Here is a 20,878-nt window from a genome sequence, read left to right as displayed (position 1 = left end):
TTTTATATACCTAGCTTCTAGGTTAGCACATGTATGCTACCAATGATGGTTCATGAGCTCACATACTCGATGAATAGCTTAACTATCTTCTGATATTCCTTCTTAGTATCCTTAGATGCCTTTCCTTTTAATCGCACTAAGTCTTTCTCTTTGTGTTCTTCAGGATTATGATAGCGATTCTCACGTAGCGCTCAACGCTCGGCACGCTTCTTATCATCTTTAGATAAAGATGCCATTGAAAATATTATTAGAAGAATTTATTAAGAAAAACGAAATAAGTGTGCCAGGGAAGGGAGGGACTTTATCTATAGATGGATAACACAGCTATACTTATACTATATACATTTCATAATGAGGAGCCTAATGGTATCAGAGGCCTAGGTTCAACTACCATTTTTACAATTTTGAATAGTTAGATTGCAAATTTCCTTTCCCAACTATTTTCGAGCCGTCACTGAACAGGTGGTTTTCAGCTTTCTCAGACATTGAACTATACGCTGGGTGTAGTTTAGACGGCTTGTACGGCAGAATAATTATATCACGTGATTTCCTTTGTTGAGATTTTTGTTGTGGTTGCTTACTCAGTGCTGTGCTCGGGAAGCACTCCTGGAATGGTCAAAATCACCCTCAGCGTGATCTGGGAGCCCCCTCAGACCACTCAGTACGTGTTCCAGGACTACTCAGTGCGTGCCCGGAGTAATCACTGAGCAAGGACTGTTCCATTACATAAGCCCCTCATAAAAGCGGCGGCATCTGAAACAGGAAGTCGAACCGCCGCCGGCGAAGAACATATCATATATATACATATAGTCGACGTCATATTGACCAATCGCATTGGTGCGGGCTTGTCTCACGGCGAAGATCAGCCATGGTCACCTGCTTCAAAGTCTCATATACCCTGGGACTTGGTGACTCTGCAGGCAGGGGTCTTAAACTGCCTATACTTACTTCACTCGGGGAAGCAAGGCTCTGTAAGACGGGCCATTGTCCGGAGATACAGCCTCATTGAGGCGAGTAATAATCTGAGACTTCTCTCAGCCACCGAGCCACTGGCATCAGAAGCAGGCGAAGAGTCGAGTCGAGCTGGACTCATCGAATGCTGGGTGAATCAGGAATCACGGCGTCGGGCGGGCTGGATGATCTGGGTAGGTAGATTGATGCGGATCTGCTCTATCGGCTATTAATGACTGCTAGTTACTGGATTCAATTGTCCAATACGAGTTCAATTGCTCACCTCTGATGCAAAATGGGGTTGCCGGTGCACTCCTACCTTGTAAAGAGGATATCTGGGACCAACCTACTGCGTCTCTTACTTCCTCCGATCAATTGAACAATTCAGGTCAGTAAGCTGCAGTCGGCTGAATAATTCGAAGTGCTAACAATGTCTGTTACTTCTTAGTAACTTTATTCGACGCACTCGAGATGCTGTATATGGAGAAGAGCTTACCGCCCAACTTGGGAGACCTCAGCACTGACGTGCTGATCTTCGCAATCTTGCAACGAACTCGGGAAGCCGCTGTCCAGCATCAGACTGAATTGACCTTCTGGTCCCCAAACTCGAAGAAACAGCCACGTCTGCAGTGTCGCACCCAAGCAGAGACGTCATGGCCACCAGCCATTCCAGCGCTATCCAAGTGGCGCAATAGCGCCTGTGACTGTTTTGATATACTGCACTGGAAAGCGAACAGTATAGCAGCTCGTGCTGGGGGTTGGGAGCATCCGACTATCTTCCACCTCCATACTGCGCGGCTGGCCCTGCTAGCTCCAATCCGCCACATCCAGCAGCTGGCGGCCGCACATGCGGCGAGCATGTCTCGGGAGGCCGAGTCCACAGGCTCTTCGACTGCCCGATATCATGTGTTTCAGTGGGCAATTCGGGACCAGTACAAGGCGAGACTGAGCGTAATCCATGCCGGAGCCCTCCTTTGGCATGTTCGAAGATACAGCAGCAATAGTTTTTTGGAGCCGTTTGCTGTGTATACCGCGACTCTGGTGATCTGGGCTTATAGTACCTCCGTCCAGCGTGTAAGTGGGAAACCTGGAGGAGACAACGTAGCCCTAGATGGTCTCCGTTCTGAGAATACAATAATGCGGCAAGGCCAGCAACGCCCCCTTGATGCCTCAGAAACTCTGGACAGTGATGAGTCTCAGGGCGAGACTGAGCCGACAGTCATACAGCTTGACCGGCCCTGTGATGATGAGATCGTCCAGGCGTATGTGTGTCTCGGCCACAAGATGTCTGCCCGCATGTCTAGAGTCGGCGACATTTTAGGCTCATCTGCTCCAAGCAGGATTCTCAAGCAAGGTATCCGGCTGATGACTAGAACACAACGTCAGTTTGTAGGAGTATCTTCTCCTAGCAGACGCACGCCTTCGAGCACAGGTGGGGACTCCGAAGCGGCTTTTCCAGGTTGGGGTGCGGAGCGGTCATTTGTGAACTCCCTCAGAGGTTTGGCCAGTGTGGTCGCAGGAGCAACTCCGGAGGGAAACTCAGGAAATCATCCCGAATAGCATCATACGTCCGCGGGGTTTCCAGTGCTCCACGCCACCGGAACAAGCCTCTGACGGTCTGACCCCCACTGGAGATTCCCCGCTCCTTTCAATCCTGGAGAAGCGGGTCACAATGGCGAATAAAAGGTCATACAGCGTGCGGAGTACATATAATGCTGATCATTCTCTCCATTAAATCCCTTGGTGCGCTCGTCCGCATACCGTGGTGTATACTGTGGTTTGGGCATTCAACCTTCTTTTCTTCGATCACGCATCTCAGCGTTGGTGGTCAATTATCATACCATAGCGCCCACTATGACATCCAAGATTGACGGTGAAGCGATACAGTCGACCTCCGCAGAGCACGAAAATGTTGCTCAGGATGACAATGCCAAAGACACGGCCGGCGCTCGGATGGCTGCGCAGCAAGAACACCATCTAGGGCTCTGGGAGGCTATTCGTCGGTACCCCAAGGCTGCAATGTGGTCGGTCTTGCTGTCGACATCAATCATCATGGAGGGCTATGATATTGTCCTCATCTCGTCGTTCATCGCGCAGCCATCCTTTCGAAGCCGTTACGGCGAGTATGATGCAGGCACCGACAGCTACCAGATAACATCAGCCTGGCAGAATGGCCTCAGCAACGCTGTCAGCATTGGGACTATCATTGGCGCCTTTGCAAATGGATACTTTGTGCACAAGTTCGGCTACCGCAGGGTTCTACTTATCTCACTCGTTGCCATCTGCGCGTTTATCTTCATTTCATTCTTCTCGCCCAGCCTGCCCGTTCTTCTGGTGGGCCAGCTTCTTTGCGGTATCCCCTGGGGCGTGTTTGCTACCATGGCCCCCGCGTATGCTTCCGAAGTGTGCCCATTGGCTTTGAGAGGATATCTCTCGGTATATGTCAATCTCTGCTGGGCATTTGGCCAGCTCATCTCCGCTGGCGTCCAGTCGGGCTTCTCGGACAATACCACCCAGTGGTCGTACCGGATCCCATTTGCCATACAATGGGCGTGGCCTGTATTCCTGTTCCCTATCCTTTGGTTTGCCCCCGAGTCGCCATGGCATTTCATCCGCATCGGCAAATACGACGAGGCCGAGGCTTCTGTTATCCGGTTGAGCTCCGGCATCCAGCACATGCACTCCAAAGAAACCATCGCGATGATGATCCACACCAATGAGATCGAAAAGTCCATTGACGAGGGAACCTCGTACATCGACTGCTTCCGTGGCGTCGATCTCCGCCGCACCGAGATCGCATGCATGGCCTTTGCCGCGCAACCATTCTGTGGCTCCGCAATGGGTGGCACACCGACCTTTTTCTTCGTCCAAGCCGGCCTCCCCGAGTCCATTTCGTTCAAAATGTCCGTTGGCGGTCTTGGGATTGCCTCCGTCGGAACTATTGTCTCCTGGTTCTTCCTCGCCTCCTTCGGCCGACGCACCCTCTACCTCTGGGGCCTCGGCCTCCTCTCCGCCATCTTGCTCGCAGTCGGCTTCACCAACGTCGGCGCTGGCCCAGACTCCACTGGGGGCAACTACGCACAAGCAGGCCTAATGCTCGGGTGGCTAGGAATCTACTACACAACTGTCGGACCAATCTGCTACGCGATCATCTCCGAAGTCTCCTCAACACGCCTACGCAACAAGAGCGTGTGCCTTAGCCGGATCGCTTACTATGTCGCGCAGATCGTGTCCAACAGCGTCAATGCGGAGATGCTCAACCCGACGGCGGGCAACTGGCGCGGCAAGACGGGGTTCTTCTGGGGCGGGTGCTCGCTTGTGCTTTTTGCTTGGTCGTTTTTTCGCCTTCCCGAGACGAGAGGGAGGACTTTTGAAGAGCTGGATATCTTGTTTGCGGGGAAGGTGCCGACACGCAAGTTTAAGGGGTATGTGGTTGATGCTTATGAGGGTGAGGGTGAGGGGGCTAACATGACGCCTGAGAAGCGTGAATGAGGACTTGAATAGTGAGAGGGTTATTTAAAAGGGACTTTTTGAAGAGGCCCAAGGGAGAGAATTCTGGTTGTCTATTATAATGCAGATGGTGATGTACATGCACTTGATTGTTTCTCAAGTTACCACTGGTTGTAATACCTAGTGTATTCACTCATACTGCCTACTCCAATTCTCACTCTCTATATATAAGTCTTTTATACACTGATGTACTATACCACCCCCCAATACCCCTCTACTAGGTATCAACCAGGAATCTTAAACCCCTTCACACCATCTCTAAACACCCCCCGCGGGTCCACCTCCCTCCTAACGCTTCTCAACCTCTCCACACTCTCCTCCCCATAGCTCGCAATCGGATCCTGCCACTCGGCCGCATAGTTCAAGTACAGAAACGGCTCGTACGCGTCTAACGCCTTTGCATCACGCTCAATCCCCTCGACCAACGCACGCGCCACTCGCTCAACAGTCTCGTCGTCCTCCTCATTATCCCACGAGACGCTAAGCTGGGATACGACTAGCGACTCGCCGTCGGGTGTGTCCGGTAGACCCATTGAGTTGGTGTTTGCGTGGCGGGCGTAGATGGATGGTGGGAGTGGTTCGAGGGAGAGCGACCAGACGATTCCGGGGATGTGCTCGATGGATGCGAGGCTGGCGTTCCAGTTGTTGTAGGTTGCGTTGAGCATGGGTTTTGTGGAGGTGTGTGTGATCACTGCGCTCAGTTGCCTGGTTCTTTGTTAGCATCCATCGCCTTCTACATACCCAGCGCTCTTGATATAGATTGTATGATAGAATAGACAGAAAAAGTAAGGAGGAATAAGTTTGGAAAAGAAGGAAAGCATACCGCCTCCCATCCGGCGAGAAACTCCCCTGCTCCCTCGCAATCTCACCGAGCGACGCAACGCGCACCGTACTCGACAAACTCGGTAGTGCAAAGAACGGCTCGTACACAGCCGGATACTTTTCGTCCTTGGTGTAGACGACACTATTCACAACCGCACCACCAACACCACCGGAGAACCCAAAACTCATAATCAGCGACGCATGCTCATCGTAGCTTTCGGCGGTATTGAATCCCTCAAACGCACTTAGCTGTTCTGGGATCGTGTCAAGGGTATAGTACACGAATCCGCCCCAGATCATCCCCTGTGGGAACGTGGTAAGATTGATCCGGGTGACGATGCCGAAATTCGCTGGCCCGCCTCCGCAAAGCGAAATCCATAGATCGGAGTGGTGGCCATGGCTAGCGGTAACGACCTCGCCATCCGCAAGGACGATCTCAAACTCACTAACACTATCACACGTCCACCCGTACCGTGGCGAGAAATACGAGATCCCGCCGCCGAGTGTGAGTCCGCCAACCCCGACCTGTCCTGCGCGGCCGCCTGGGACGGAGATGTGTGCCGGGTCGAGGATGTCGTAGACGTCTCCCCATGTTGCGCCTGGGCCGACGGAGACGGTTTTCTGGTCTGCCGAGAGGGTTATAAAGTTTAGATTCGACAGATCGATTGTGAGTCCGGAGTTGATGTTGTTGAAGGCTGTGTTGTAGGCGTGTCCGCCGGAGCGGATGGCGAAGGGGCAGGTTATGTTTGTGTTTTTATTTGCGCTCGCGTGGGTGTGGGCTGGGTTTTGGTCTTGGCGAGGTGACGTTAGGACTTCGAGTATAGTAGAAACGTCAGCGGTGTTTGAGGGGGTGACGATGCAGGAGGGGTGGAGATATGCGTTTTGTTGCGTGAAGTAGCTGGCGAGCGAGGTGTTGTAGGCGGGTGTCTGTGGGAAGGAGACTTTGGGGCCGAGGAGGGCGAGCAGGCGTAGGCACTGTTTTTTTGCTTAGTGGAGGTCGAGGTAGATGAATGGGATTGATGGCGACTTACGCAAGAACTGATATTCGGATACATTGCGCTCTGTAACGAACGGGTGTTCGTATTCGAGGCTGGGGATCATAGAAGAGCAGAGAGATCTCAGATCGAGTCAGTATGAAAAGCGGAGCTACTAATATATGTATAGGTGCCCATAGTACAAAAATGTTGTCAGCTGCAGAATGCAGATCGGTTAAAGCCATTCTCAGTCCTCAATTATCATTGGACTAAAGCATAAAAGTCTAAAGTGCCGACTGGGGCCCAAAATGCTTGTCTCCGGTATCTCCATAGGCTCTGAAAATCTGACATCATATATGAGAGGTGATTAAGAAGCGCGTGATGTGTCCGATTATGGTTAAAACCAGGTTCGCTTCTGCCGCTGCATACTAAACCTGCTGTGGTGTTCGAAACAAACCAGAGGTTGTCCAGTGCCTCATTGGATATATATTGTTGTTCGAAGGGAAACTGAAATAGGCCCTGGATGAATAACAAGAAGTAATCTAACCTAGCCTGTAGCATTATATATCTGTGTCTACAGAGTATTCAAGGGTCGCAAGCGATAGTAATGAGGTACTGATTGTGAGCTTGACATTTGATTTCTAGTTGCCTACTACTTGCTGCTCAAGCGGATAAGTTAGTCAAAATAAAGAACTGTTTCGCGGCTTACATGGGCAAGGGGTAGCTGCGCATGGTAATAACCACGCCGATGAGCTGATCTCGCCGAACTACTGAATATCAATTGACTTTTGCAGCTCTCGCATGGGTGACTAAGGCCGTTTGCCCTACTGCGTGCACTCGACCGTAGTTGAGGGGCGACGATCAAGATTCGTAATTATTTTCTGAGTCTCAGGTCGATAATTAACGATCCCAGGCTCTCGGACTCACTCCAGGCTGCTGTGTAAGTTGATCTGTGTATTAGTGGAGCGTCCCAAGCAGATCATGTTCGGCTGTACTCCGGAGTAACCTCCAGATTCTGGACACTGGGGAATGGGGCGCTCTCGCATACACGTGTAACATCCCTGCAGAATGCAGGGCACTCGTCAGAAATCGATGCATTCTGTATACTGTGGCGGCTCTCATGGCAACTCGAGTGTGGGAGCCGCTTCCAGCGTTCGTCTGCTAATCGACTGAGAGGCTGATGTCGCAAATATTTTGCGGTGAGTATGCAAAATAGTACTGCAGCTCCCCAGCTCAGCAGATCCTCAGGCCCACGCATATCGCACGTGGCGGGTCTGTACAATGGTCTTGTCGATCAGCTATATCGTCAGGTGGAATCTCGTCTACCGTTTTGAGTCATTGAGTCAGCAAGGACTAGTCAGGGTATCGGTGAGAGAAACAAGACTATAAATTTGATGATGATGCTTGCCAGATCTCAATGTGCGAGGATTGTAGCCATAGGAACTCGGAGGGGACAGTTGAGGGGACTCATGGCCATTTACTAGATAGCCGTTGGAAATCTTCGATACCTCACCAAGCTCATGGAAGCCATGCGCCGAAACCTAAATTGATCATTCCCGTGTGGGACGTTTACCCAGTCCGGATGAGAGGGGTGCGACGTTTTGAGACCAGCCTTCTGTCGCGTGGGGTCGGTTCTTCTTTGGTTCAGGAGGAGGTTTAGTATCGCGATCGTCAGGCGATTGTCTGGACCTGAACGGAACGTCTTCACGACCTTGGGATGCTTTCACCCTGAAAGCTGCCTCCAAGCAAGGATGAAAGTTCAATCGAAACAGCGAAGCCGGTATGCTATGATCAAAGTAGAAGTCATAGCGAACTGACGATCAGAATTAAGCAGTGCAGATGTGGCGAGCTGACAGCTTCATCCATTCAAGGGATATTTCGATCTTCTGGTTGTGACCCGTGTGAGACTAGCCCGAGATGTCATCGCGTCTCGGCTCAACGGGTTTCCGTCTTCACGGACTCGAGGTCTGGCCGGGGGTGCTTTACCGAATAAAGGTGGAGGAATTTGGCTCGCTCGATCCGTTCTCTTTTTGTGTTGCTTTTGCGGCTTAAGACTTGTGGTCTCCGAATTCCGGCCAGTGCAATTGTCGGCGAACCGCTGCTTTGTTTAGCTACTGAATACCAGATACTGCGGGATTAATATTGGAGACATGGGAATTCCAGCGCGGTGTGCGATGAGCGTGCGATTCCCCTTTTTGTTCTCCCGTCGATGCCTTGGGCGGCGATCGGCATGGTTTGACCATTTATCGCAAAAGGATTCGGCGAACATTTCCTGACCACCTTCTTCAGTTGGAAACTCGCAGCGGGCTATTGGGCTTTTGAGTGAATGCTTGTGGATTCCAGCGCTCGTGAAAGTCAAGCTGTGCACTTCTGTTCGATGCCTGGATCGGGTGGCTGGCCGAGCTAAATAGAGGTGAGAATGGGATCCGGCGGACGGGGTCAATAATATTCAATCCAACCATGCGAATGAGCTTCGAGATCCATTGAGAAATCAGAGGCTCAGAGCGAACTGACCAGTGTCAGCGGAATGCATGATCCCTGAACCATGTCTGGTGTAACAGGTGAGGTTCGTGCTCAAAGACTCCGCTGCCCTCGATCGGGATCGCAGGATAATTGCTTTTGCAGAGTTCCACATCTTTAATTATCGTGAGCCAGTGGTGATGATGATCGCAGGTGAGGCTTCTCCAAGTAATGATTGCGAGTCACCGCTTGGAGCCTCCTGGACGCCTCGTTGGACCGCGAGATTTCTGGAGTAAGCTCCGAAATGCCTGGACTCGTCGACTGGAGTTGAAATCTCGACTCCTCGAACTTCGGATTGTGATGAATCGAACGAACGCAGCGTTCGTGTCGCGGCCCGCAAAACAGCCAAAAAGTGGCACGATCCCGAGTCAAGCATCAATCTGAATTAATTTGCAGCGTGGTTTAGCACGCTGGGCACGGGAGTTGGGGTTGCTCCTCATTTCGCTTGTTCGTGTATTTGTAACGCGCCGTTCCTGTCAGTGTGCGAGTCTTGCCTTGTTCGTCGCCGTCCGAAATAGACGTGTTTCAGGTCGCTGTATCTGGCATAGTAGACAGCTCTCTTGACGGGATTGCAGGTCAGTCAACCTTGAAAGAAACTCCAGCGACAAATTATTGAGTCGCTGCAAAATAATTGGATATCAAGGGAGCGGGTGACCCTTGGTTCGTCTGATAAGCTGGCCGTTGGGCCCCAGTTCTCATCCCAGGAACCGTGGGACGGACGCCACGATTTGTATAGCAAAAACTGTCGATGCCATGAGAACAGACGATAGGATGGATGGCTTGTGATGAGTTTCGCAATATGAGACCCCTTGAACAATGTAGTGACATGGAGTAGAAACTTTGAAGTGTCTCAACTGCCTCATGAAGACAGCGGAGCAGCACATCCGAACCCCGTACGGTCGGGCCTAGACCTGCGCTGAGGTTCATGACATCGACATTCATCCCTCCTTAAATTTCACCATCATCACAATGGGGGTGGCATTGCTCGAAGTGCCAGTATTTATACAGGCGTGCGTTCTTCAGAAAGCAGAGGCCGTGGACTGAACTGGGTTTCGGACAGCGCTACTCGCAGTTCGGCTGGAGCTAAGGTAATTAACTTTAGTGGTTCAGGAGTAGAATCCGTCAACTGGTCGATGGATCCCCAGACCTGTCAAGGTGTCGTCTGAAAGTCTGTCTTTCTTTCTCTCCATCCCTCCTTTTCTTCGCGCGCTTCTCCGACTCTTCGACGATTCTCCCAGCCTCATACTTCTCTTCGGTGCGTATTGCTCCCCGTGTTTTCTCTGGTCCATCGCGCACTGGCACCGATCGCGGCCACCGCCCAACTTTCTGTACCCCTGACCGTTTGAGGGCCTGTGCAGCGTTCAAGATTTCCAAATTTTCTTTTCTTTTTCTTTTTTTTGTTCGATCCCGAGCTGAAGCGATTGCTCTGGGAAATCCTGAAAAACACTTCTAATCCATTGATCTTGCTCATTAGGTAGCTCACCGACAGCTGATTTGAGCTGTGTTCGATCCTTAACACCGCAAATCGCGTCGCAGACCGTCGCCTCGCACGATTGCACGATCTCATGAAATCGGATCTCAACTGATAAAATTCTGCATCGACAAACGCTGCGACGGACCTCGTTTGAACAGCTAATCGTTGCTGATGACTCCCCTCCTTTCCGTTCCTGACCGATAACCGACCCACTCACACCGCATCGATCTCTTGAACACGTCAGTTTGCGAATCGCTATCCTATAAAGGTCATGACGGCCTCGCCGCCAGCCTCGCCCACGGGGGCGCCTCCGCGACCTTTCAGTGCACTCATGCGGACTCCACGGAGCAACAGTCGTATGAGCGTGAGCAGTAAACATGGGGGAAGCAGAGCATCGGACGAGGATGGGAAAACCGCGGTCAAAGTTGGTGCGTCGCCCGCCTGTCAAAACTCTCTCTGCGGAATGTTCTTCCACATGGGAGTTTCGGATTCTGGATCTCCCCGCACAGCAACATTCTCGGTCCTGTTACGTTACTGACCCAATTGCAGCTGTCCGTGTCCGCCCTCCGCTTAAACCGACCGACCCCGGTTACGAATTGATCCCGCAACGTTTCCAGCGTTCCATGGCTCATGTCACTTCGCCTACCAGCTTAGCCGTCGATGTGCCCCAAGGTCGCAAATTGTTTGTCTTTGATCGCGTGTTCCCCGAGACTGTCGACCAGGAAGGAATTTGGGATTACCTCAGCGACAGTGTCGGTTCTTTCTTGCAGGGTTACAATGTCTCCATCTTGGCATACGGCCAGTCGGGTGCTGGTAAATCGTACACAATGGGAACTTCTGGTCCCAGCGAGCAGAATGACACGCAGGCAATGGGTGAGTCGGGCACTTCTCTCATTTGACGCGGATACTGATTTCTGCAGGCATTATCCCACGCGCCGCTCAGCTTCTTTTTGAGAAACTCGAGGGTCCCAAGCATGCCCGCACCAGCTCTACCGGGCTTCGCACACCCGCCCGATACTCAATCAGCTCTACCTCTAGCTTTGGAAAGCAAAACGTTGATAGAAACTGGCAGCTGAAGGCTACCTATGTCGAGGTATGGATATCGATTCGCGTTTTATGAGGTTTCTCTGACCGTTCTCAGATTTACAACGAACAACTGAGGGATCTGCTACTTCCCGACTCTGTGGCCTCTGCAGACAGAAATTCCGTCACAATCCGTGAAGATACCAAAGGCCGCATTATTCTAACCGGTTTGCATCAAGTCAGTATCAACTCTTTCGAGGACCTGATTGGAGCTTTGAACTTTGGTTCATCCATCCGACAAACCGATTCGACCGCGATCAACGCCAAATCCTCGCGATCCCATGCGGTGTTTAGTTTGAACCTTGTTCAGCGAAAGTCCGCCAACGGAGTAACATCGCCAAAGGATAAGCGCATGTCCATGCCGGTGGAGATGCTTTCCGGTGCCGACCACTCTGTGACTATCGATAGTAAACTCCACTTTGTCGATTTGGCAGGAAGTGAACGTTTGAAGAACACCGGAGCGTCCGGCGAGCGTGCACGTGAGGGTATCTCGATCAACGCTGGTCTTGCCGCTCTGGGCAAAGTCATTTCGCAGCTGTCCTCTCGCCAGGCTGGTTCCCACGTCTCATACCGCGATTCTAAGCTCACACGGTTACTTCAAGACTCGCTCGGTGGCAATGCTTACACGTACATGATTGCTTGTGTTACACCGGCCGAGTTCCATCTTAGCGAGACCCTCAACACGGTTCAATATGCGCAAAGAGCCCGGGCAATTCAGAGCAAGCCCCGTATCCAGCAGGTCGCAGACGACAGCGACAAGCTTGCCGTTATCGAACGACTAAAAGCCGAAGTTGCATTTTTGCGACAACAACTCCGCAACGCCGAGGATAATGACCGGCGGGGTGCCGCTCCTCAGGACCGCTCTGAGCGGTCGAACGAGCGAGAGATCGATCTTCAAAACCAACTTCTCGATGTCCAGGAGAGCTACAATGCTCTCAGTCAGCGCCACGCTAAGCTGATTTCGGAACTTGCCAGGGACTCTGAGCAGACTGGTGAAGGAGAGGACGCTGCTGATACCGTGGGCAGCTCTATCGAGAGGCTCAAGCGGTCACACTCCTTCGCCGAGTCTGTTGAGCAGGTTGTTCTCGAGTACGAAAAGACCATTCAAAGTCTTGAGTCGTCACTGTCAAACACTCGCACCTCATTGTCCACCACAGAAAGCACTCTTCTAGAGCGGGAAACCAAGTGCGCGTATGTGGAGACGGTTAACTCTCAGCTCCAGGCACGCATCCAGAAACTCTTGGACAGAGAGGCCAGCACGGAAACTTATCTCCATGAGCTAGAGTCTAAAATCGACGGGCAGTCCTCGGGTGAAGAGAAACAGGCTGCGATCGTGTCTGAGCTGCGCAAGGAGCTCAGCCGTGCCCGGGAGAGTGAGGCTAGCTGCGAAGACTACATTTCCACTCTAGAGGAGCGACTGGCTGAGGCTGATCAAGACATGGAGCTAATGCAGAGAGAGATTGACCGTCTAGAGCACGTCGTTGACCGACAGCGAAGCCTCGGCAAGCTTGATAGCCTTCTTTACGAGTTGGATCATGTTCAGCAGAACGGAACTAAGAAGGACGAGCCTCAACTTGAGACCGACGACAATTACATTCTTCCTTCGGGAGCGTACCAGCCTCGCAACCGAGCAAACACTCTGGACGTGCTCACCGAGGCCGTCGAGACTGCCATTCCCGAATCCGATGAGGATCTGGCTGAGCCCATCCCTGAAGTGGATGAGGATAAGGAGGCCGAGGAGTTGAAGTCGGAACATGACGACTCCGATCTCAAGGTCCTGGAGCGGGCGACCAGTCGCCTCGAAGTGTTGCAGAATGGCGAGGTCCCTCCTAGCCCGACCCAGATGCGAGTCGTCTCCGACAAGCTGGAAACCGTCAGCCAAGAGCTTCTGGATCTGCGTGAGCAGCACGAGAATACTGTCAACGACTACGAGCTCCTCGAAGCCAAGTACGAGGAAGCTCTCAGGGCCCTGGCAGAGCTCCAGCAGGATGCGGCGGACGAGGCCCGCCACCGTTCGTCCAACGTTCAGAACCTCATGTCCCCAGTCACCAACTCCCGCCCGGTTTCTTTTTTAGAGGATCCCAAGGCTCCCTCGAAAGCTGGAACACAACACTCGTTCTCGCAATCACTCTCTTCGGAATTATCCTTGGCCGGGGAGCCTGTTACTTCGCACGATTCATATAATGCGAACTCGGAGGCCACTCAAACTACGGTGGATCAGGACGAGCAGGATGTGGAGGAGATGCGCAAGCTGCTTTTGGATCACCAGGAAAACGTCACTACCATGACTCAAAAGTACACGGAGCTGCAGGCTGAGCATGAGGATACGCTGAGCTTGATTGAATCGCTCAAGGCTGAGCTGCAACGATCTAGGTCGACATCGCCGCCCACGACACCTGGCTTCAAAACTGTCATTCGCCGAAAGACTAGCCAGAGCTTGATTGGCAACGTTGACCGTGCCCACCGTTCGATCGGAGGGCTACGCAGCATCGCCGTGGAGGAGTTTGCCTCGCGCCCCGACACCATGCAGAACTTTGAACTACACCTCGATGCCGCGATGCACGAGCTCCAGACCCGCATGGAGCGCATCCAACAACTCGAAGGGGAGAACCAGAGTGTCAAGAAGGAAATGGAGATGAAGTCCACTATCATCTCCGGCCTTACCCGGGAGCGATCTAGTTTACAGGGGGCCTCTCCCGTTGACAAGGGTCTTGTCGCTCAGCTGCGCGACCAGGTTGTGCAGCAGGAGAATGCTCTCAACCAGTTGAGGGAAGAGCATGAAGCTCGGGAGAAGGTTCTCCGCGAGGAGATTGAGGATCTGAAGGCTCTTCTGACGACACAGGAGGAGGCTGCCAAGGCCCAGGACGCTCATGTCGAGGAGCAGGAGCTGAGACTCAACAACCTCGAGAGTGAACTGACGGAATGGAAGGGCAAACACCAGAGCGCCATTGACTCGCTGCAGTCGTCCGAGAAGCAACTCAAGTCGACACTGGATGAGCTCAACACCGCTTTGGCCGCCATCGATACCATGCGTTCCGAAGGCACGACTAACGACACCCATGAGAAGGAGGCGGCGGCTAAAGATGTTGAGATCGAGCGGGCCGAGCAAAGCCAGCTCGTTGAAGATCTCAAGCGCAAGATTGAACAGTACGAAGCTACGTCCGCGACTCATCTCGAGAAGATTGCGTCCCTCGAGAAGCTGCAAGAGGCCCAGAAGCAAGCGGCCGGCCAAGCCACCACATCCGACGAGGTTGAAGTGCGCCAAGCTCGTATTGCCGAACTCGAACAGGAGATCGACAGCCAGAAGGCTCTTGTTGACTCTCACAAGAAGGACCTGGAGTCCTTGCAGGAGTCTCACAAGCAGGAGCTTAGCGAGTTGGAGGCGCGGACGAAGGCTGCTGCTCAAGCGGAGCATGAGTTGCGTCTCGCGGAACAGAATACCCAGCACGAGGAGGCTATGAAGTCTCTCCGAGCGGAGATTTCAGAGTCGCGCGACGAGCTGGTCAAGCTGCTCAAGATGGTCTCGAACCTGATCAAGTCGGATGTTACTGCCGACAACTTGGCCGATCAGATCCAGGACATTCTGATGCAGAAGCAGCACTTCTCCGACAAGTATGCGGAGCTGATAGACACGAACGAGGATCTCCGCAAGCAGATCGAGGCCAGACAGGGAGATGACAGCCGTGTTGAAGAGCTCAACAAGGCCATCACCGTCAAGGACGGCAAGGTCAACGAGCTTGCCCTGCTTGTTGCCACGCTAGAGGATACCCTTCTGCAGAGAGATGAGCAGATCAAGAAGAAGGAAGCGCTCGTCGCCGAAGCCCAGGCTGAAAAGGAAAAGAGCGCTCGCCTGGTTGAGGAGCTTGAAGACCAGATCACCAACAGCTTCGACCAGCACAACAACCGCCTCTCCGTTATCCAGCAAGAACGTGACCAGGCGTTGGTTGACGCCAAGGCCAAGATTGTCACGTATGAACGTGATATCGAGACCTACCGTGTGCGCATTGAACAGCTTGAGGTGAGTACCTATACTGACCACAAGACGAATGCAGCTAACAACCACCAGCTCCAACTCAAGAACCAAGACAGCTCGCACGACCGCAGCAGCTCTCTCACATCCAACCTTCGCAAGAGCTCGTCGGCCGCCTCTCTCCCGTCGCCCCCGCCGGCCATTCCTCTTCCTCCCCTCCCTAGCATTGCTGCCGCCACCAACGGCACCTCTTCTCCTCCCAGCTCTCGGCACACTAGCAAAGAGCTGGTCGGCGGCCAGATCGTCGAGGAACAAGAGGCTCGCATCCGCACGATCGAGAAGCACCTCAACGCTGAGAAGCAGCTTACCGCAACTCTCGAGGAGGCTCTTGGCGACCTAGAAGCTCAAAGCAACAAGGTCAAGTCCGACTGCGAGGCGTGGAAGAAGAAGGCCTGGCAGCTGGAAGAGGAGCTGGGCACACTGCGCAAAGAGCGCAACTCGCAGCGCCTGTCCCTGCAGGCCGTCGAGGAAGAGCGCAGCGCCCGCCGCAAAGCCGAAGCCGCGCAGGCACAGCTCGAGGAGCGCATGGCCGCCCTCAACAAGCAGAAAAAGAAGAAGAGCACGCTCAACTGCTTCTAGACGTTCCCTCCCTTCCTCCTATTTTACCGATTTCTCCCGATTTTACTCTTTGCCCATGTTGACATGCGATTTCAGTCATTGCATCATGAACTCCACGTTGATTCCCCTGTATTTCAGATACCTTTTCCTCTTGCCTCTTTTTCACTTTTTTTGACGCTTAATCTGCTACGCTGCTTGTACCCCTACTACTACTGACTCACTCTACCTCCCTGATCTGACCTCTATGCACATCACACGCTTCTATCTCCTTTGCCTTCGATTCTGGATTTTGTATCCCCCACTTACGACTTCTTTCTTACGACCCCCCTTTTCTATTTCCTCTTTTTAACCTTTTGAATTCGGGTGATTGGTAAAATCATGCTGATGTTTGTATATTTGTTACCTTTACTTTTGACCTACCGAGAATCAAAGACTACCTACCTCTCATGTATTCGTACATAGCTGTTGGTCATACATTGTCTTTTTTTCAAAATCCACAAGTTATCTTTTCGCAGATCGCAGTTATGCGCTACGTCAAACGTCCGGGGTTCGATATCGATGCGAGCGTACTTGGTAAGGGGCTGTCGGTTGTTTAGCCATACCCTCTACGATGCTAGAATTCCGCTATGCTGTCTGATGGGGTGACATATTCCACACTCTTATCTCAAGGTATAGAATCGCATAGTATAGCCGTCCATAACTGCACACCCCTGCCGTTCGAGATGACTGGTTGTCTAGGTAAGGCCGCACCTTCCGAGTATAACCATAGCTATAAACGGCAGGAGCGATGGGGTTCAGTTCACCAACCTTCCCCGTAGTACACCAAGGCTACTCATACGCATAGTGTAGTGATGCCATTCATCTAGTTTATACATCAATATATCGCGTGGTTGCTCTCTCTCCGTGCCAGCCTCGGCCTGGGTTCTTTTTCTCGAAGAATTGTTCATGCGTGGTGCTGTCCTTCTCCCTGGAGCAGCTATATCTATAGGTATGCGTTACCCGTTAACGATGATGTTCCAAGAGAAGACGCGCAATCTACCAATTGTCAGATTGCGTAACAGCTGAACAACCCGCTCCTCCAATAAACTCCCTTGCTTGTTTTTCATTCTGCACAACCCGCGGCCGCTGCTGAGACGGTGGAAGGCTGCCCACATCCATCTGCAGCACGCTGTTGGGATCAATCACCACGACAGTCTTGTCCTCCGCGAGCAGACGCTTTATGCTCTCGTGAATCACTCGGCGCGCAACCGGATTGAGCGAAAACGCGTCCCGAAGCGACACCACGACAGCACACGCATCCCGGTGCTCGCCAGACCCTGGATCGTTCGGATCCGGCTCGCCGAGCTCCCGCACAATGGCGCGCGTGAGGCGCTCCGAGCCCGCGAAGCGCACAGCGCCACGGAGCGCAAAGATGACGACGCGCCGATCGCAGTTCGGGTGATGCGGTTCCTGTTTCCCCGCGACGATCTTCGCCACCGAGGTGCTCACGCTCGCTCGGGCAATCTGGCTGACGTCCATCATGTGGAAGCCCATGTCGCGGGACAGGTGCTCGAAGAGCGCGACGGCGCGGACACTGTTCCCTCGCTCGTTCAACTTCGGCGAGAAGGCGGCGATGCCGACTTGGCCCGGGAGGGCACCGATGATTCCCCCCGCGACGCCACTTTTCGCTGGGATGCCGACGCGCGAGACCCAGGACCCCGCGGCATCGTACATGCCGCATGTCGTCATGACGGAGAGTACCTGGCGCACACTGTCGGCGGGCATGATGGTTTCGCCCGTGACGGGGTTCACGCCCGCGTTGCAGAGCGTCGCGGCCATCATGGCCAGGTCGCGGACGTTGACGTTGATCGAGCACTGCCGGATATACCCCTGGACGACCTCGGCCGGCCGGCACGAGATGATGCCCGCGGCCTTGAGCATGTACCCGATCCCCATGTTGCGGTCGGCATCCGCCAGCTCGGCCTCGTAGACCTCCTCGTCGACGTACAGCGTCCGCCCCGCGAGCCTCGACAGCGTCTTGAGGATACGCTCCGTCCTCTCCTCCGCCGTCGCGTCCGGATGCACGACAAGCGAGTGCGCCGCAATCGCCCCGGCATTGATCATGGGGTTCATCGGCCGGTTGTTGTCCCTATGCAGCGACAGTTTGTTGAACGCATCCCCCGACGGCTCGACGCCGATCTTGTCTAGGACACGCTCCAGCCCGGCATCTTCGATTGCGATCGCATACACGAACGCCTTTGAGATGGACTGGATCGAAAACTCGACGTCGTCGTCCCCGGCCGAGTAGACATTTCCATCCACCATGACGAGCGCCACGCCAAGCTTGGACGGGTCTGCGTTGGCGAGTGCCTTGATGTACTGAGCCGGTTCGCCATCTTCAATTGGCCGGACCCGCTCCAGCACTGCGTTGAGATAGTCGGGGATCGGGGACCTCATATTTATGGAATGGACTGTTCTCAGTGCGACAAGAGGAATCGGAGGGGCAAATCAAAATAAACTTTGTTCAATCAACCAAAGCCCAGAGATGCCAATGCCAATGCTTTATGTAAGCACATGCCGAGCAATCCAAGATCCAACAGGCAGCTGCATTCTCTTTTGACTGCATGGAAACGCTTGGTATTCCTATCTAGTCGGAAGACCCGAGCGGCCGTCATTGTGGCGGTTGTGAGCCACGTGATCACTCGCTACGGCTGCTGAATGCCTGAGGCACCCTTGTCGACATCTTTTCTTTGGAGAGAGAAAGGCGATGGGTTCGAAGTATCATTTTAGTGTATACCCGTGCAAAGACCACTTGGTGCCTGTAGAGAAGACTGAGAGCCCCTGAGCTCTGGTGGGCGACACAATCTATGGGGAACCGGATGAGATGAGATGAGATGAGCGGTGCAGTACATTTGGAATGGAAGGATACGCGTACTAAGTACTAATCCCCTGGCGTAGCCCATGCTACAGGTATGATGAGGATAGATCTCAGTAGATGGTGCATGCGAGTGAATGGGTATACTTGGGCTGCGAGACACATACACATACAATTACTCTACCAATACTTCGAAAGTCCTATTCTCCCGGTACTTCAGATTTTGAATTCTAACGAGAGCTCTGTTTATCATTCTTCATCGTCACTGTCTCCAAAATCCAGAACGGTACTCCCTAGACTAAACTCATGGTCCTTTCGCTCTGGCAGCGCATCGATCACGGCACAGAGTCTCTTGTGATGCTCCGGAACCCACTCGTTATACAGCGCCATGACGAAATTGTACGAGGTCCAGCGCTCTTTGCCGCCTGGGTCCGTAAAGTCGAATTTGCGGAGGGTTTTGCGGTAGTAGGAGACCTCTGTCCGGGAGGATGACTCTGACTGGGAATCTCCCCTCGCTGCCTCAGTAAACAAGGGATAATGCGCATGGATCCGGACGGAAGAATGATTAAACGCAATCGAGTACCCGAGTATCCGTCGATGGACATCCTGTTCGCGGTTCGCGAGTTGGAACAGCCTGACGACGCCGCGGAGAGCAAGCGCCATGGCATGTGCGTTCTGGGCCTCTGCTTCTTCAATACGTCGATCGGGGTCCTTTGCTTCAGCCGTGAAGAATGGAAAGAGCATGTGGATGGCTCCTTTAAAGTATGATGTATCGAACAGACCCCCGAGTAAGGGCTGGAGCTTATCGCGTTGCGTCAGTGTGAATGCAGTAGAGTGAAATCCGACAGAGTAGTGTGGGCGCGGTATCCTGGCACGAAAGAGGCGGGCAGCATATCCCTCGTCCTCCCCCTCTTCCATTCCCTCTCTTTCTCCCTCTTCTGCATCTAGAGCCAACGAACAGTCCCAGGCTACGTCTCTGCTATCAGTCAAGGGGATAGGGCGGGCGCTTCCGCCCCATACCTCATCGGGGGCTGGGGGAATGAGCAACTTCGACACGAGCAAGACGAGTTCCCGTTTACTCCGGGTATGCAATTTGTCACATAGGTAGTCGAAGATTCTGCTATTGTCAAAGATTGTGTCTTTGGGAGTCTCGCAGTCGTGCTCAAACAGGCTCCGATAGACTGCAATGTCCTCTTCTACAACGCCGTCTGGATGTCCCCAGAGCCCGACCCCCCGAGCCTTGAGGAATGATTGGAAATGAGGGCTTCTGTGCGGGAAATTCTTAGTATTTTCTGTTGGCGTCGGAGTTGAAGTAACACCATCCTGCTCTGGAGGTGTCTGGCCCTCCCCATCGTGGTCTGTGTCCCCGTCTTCTCGGACACTGGATTGGCAAGGATGGACCCCATTCTTTTCCGGCTCAATGGCATCATCGGGCCAGCCGTCAGTCATGACCCAGTGGCGGACTGCTGCCCTCGGTCTGATTTGTTTGCGCTCTCGCATCCTCTTGTTGGTTTGCTGGAGAAGCTGGTCTGGAGTCAGCTGTGGCGAATCAGGTTAGACGGTTCGCTCGTCGTGATATAGTGACAAGTATCACTCACCGGGACGTCCTGCTCAGAAGAGCTGCGGGACTGTGCCTGTTGCGTCTCATCTTGCGGAGTGGCCGCACCAGAAGGGATTTGCTGCACCCCGGATTCTGCTTCCAGGGCAGAGTTACTACGAGAATAGGCCTCCACCGCAGCAGGTTCAGTTTCAGGTTCAGGTTCCTCTGAAGATCGCTGTCGCTTTGCAACCGGTGCATTCTCTCTTTTTTCACTTCCCTGCCGCTGTCGTTGTCGTCCCCGCTCGCAGGTCGCAGCTGCTCGTTGTCGCGCCTAGACCAGGAATCAGCGTAGCTCTCTCTCTTTGCGTTCAAGAAACTAAATCAAAATGCAAATGTATGCGCAAGAAATCCACCCAGGCAGGCCATACTTTCACCTTCGCCACTTTCGTCACCCTAGCGCCCTTCTTTACCGCGACAGGAACACGTTTCTTCTGCTTGATCGGAGATCTCGCCTTCGCTTTCGCCTTCGCTTTCGCCTTCGCTTTCGCCTTCGCTTTCGCCT

At 53.2% G+C, this 20,878-nt stretch overlaps 6 protein-coding genes across 6 annotated transcripts; 3 read left to right on the top strand and 3 right to left on the bottom strand.

Moving 5' to 3' along the window:
• Window positions 1–868: 868 nt before the first annotated feature.
• On the top strand, window positions 869–2,511 carry BJX68DRAFT_267372 (uncharacterized protein; the record flags this gene model as incomplete). The annotated part of the gene is made up of 4 exons (XM_071045810.1): window positions 869–971; window positions 1,039–1,145; window positions 1,195–1,339; window positions 1,400–2,511. 4 exons carry the CDS (start codon window positions 869–871, stop codon window positions 2,509–2,511), a joined length of 1,467 nt encoding a protein of 488 aa, XP_070898563.1.
• Window positions 2,512–2,756: 245 nt separating this feature from the next.
• On the top strand, window positions 2,757–4,443 carry BJX68DRAFT_276184 (general substrate transporter; the record flags this gene model as incomplete). Its single annotated transcript, XM_071048035.1, has 1 exon — window positions 2,757–4,443. The coding sequence occupies exon 1, from the start codon at window positions 2,806–2,808 to the stop codon at window positions 4,441–4,443; it is 1,638 nt and encodes a 545-aa protein (XP_070898562.1). The 5' UTR covers window positions 2,757–2,805.
• Window positions 4,444–4,601: 158 nt separating this feature from the next.
• BJX68DRAFT_238125 (FAD-binding oxidoreductase) lies at window positions 4,602–6,448 on the bottom strand. Its single transcript, XM_071040292.1, has 3 exons — window positions 6,315–6,448; window positions 5,285–6,258; window positions 4,602–5,166 (listed from the first exon to the last, which is right to left on the bottom strand). Exons 1-3 carry the CDS (start codon window positions 6,336–6,338, stop codon window positions 4,686–4,688), a joined length of 1,479 nt encoding a protein of 492 aa, XP_070898561.1. The 5' UTR covers window positions 6,339–6,448; the 3' UTR covers window positions 4,602–4,685.
• Window positions 6,449–9,785: 3,337 nt separating this feature from the next.
• On the top strand, window positions 9,786–16,451 carry BJX68DRAFT_98286 (kinesin family protein). Its single transcript, XM_071050124.1, has 6 exons — window positions 9,786–10,032; window positions 10,252–10,679; window positions 10,801–11,124; window positions 11,172–11,344; window positions 11,393–15,352; window positions 15,401–16,451. Exons 2-6 carry the CDS (start codon window positions 10,523–10,525, stop codon window positions 15,941–15,943), a joined length of 5,157 nt encoding a protein of 1,718 aa, XP_070898560.1. The 5' UTR covers window positions 9,786–10,032; window positions 10,252–10,522; the 3' UTR covers window positions 15,944–16,451.
• A 225-nt stretch (window positions 16,452–16,676) lies between these two features.
• Window positions 16,677–18,527, bottom strand: BJX68DRAFT_238118 (beta-lactamase/transpeptidase-like protein). Its single transcript, XM_071040291.1, has one exon. The coding sequence runs from the start codon at window positions 18,356–18,358 to the stop codon at window positions 16,958–16,960; it is 1,401 nt and encodes a 466-aa protein (XP_070898559.1). The 5' UTR covers window positions 18,359–18,527; the 3' UTR covers window positions 16,677–16,957.
• A 185-nt stretch (window positions 18,528–18,712) lies between these two features.
• On the bottom strand, window positions 18,713–20,727 carry BJX68DRAFT_238117 (uncharacterized protein). The gene is made up of 2 exons (XM_071040290.1): window positions 20,375–20,727; window positions 18,713–20,315 (listed from the first exon to the last, which is right to left on the bottom strand). Exon 2 carries the CDS (start codon window positions 20,274–20,276, stop codon window positions 19,026–19,028), a length of 1,251 nt encoding a protein of 416 aa, XP_070898558.1. The 5' UTR covers window positions 20,277–20,315; window positions 20,375–20,727; the 3' UTR covers window positions 18,713–19,025.
• Window positions 20,728–20,878: the final 151 nt, after the last annotated feature.

Source organism: Aspergillus pseudodeflectus (assembly GCF_044049435.1).
Source record: "Aspergillus pseudodeflectus strain CBS 756.74 chromosome Unknown BJX68scaffold_24, whole genome shotgun sequence".
NCBI lineage: Eukaryota > Fungi > Ascomycota > Eurotiomycetes > Eurotiales > Aspergillaceae > Aspergillus > Aspergillus pseudodeflectus.
The sequence above is the reverse complement of the archived record's forward strand: the minus strand, read 5'-3'. Positions and strand labels throughout refer to the sequence as shown.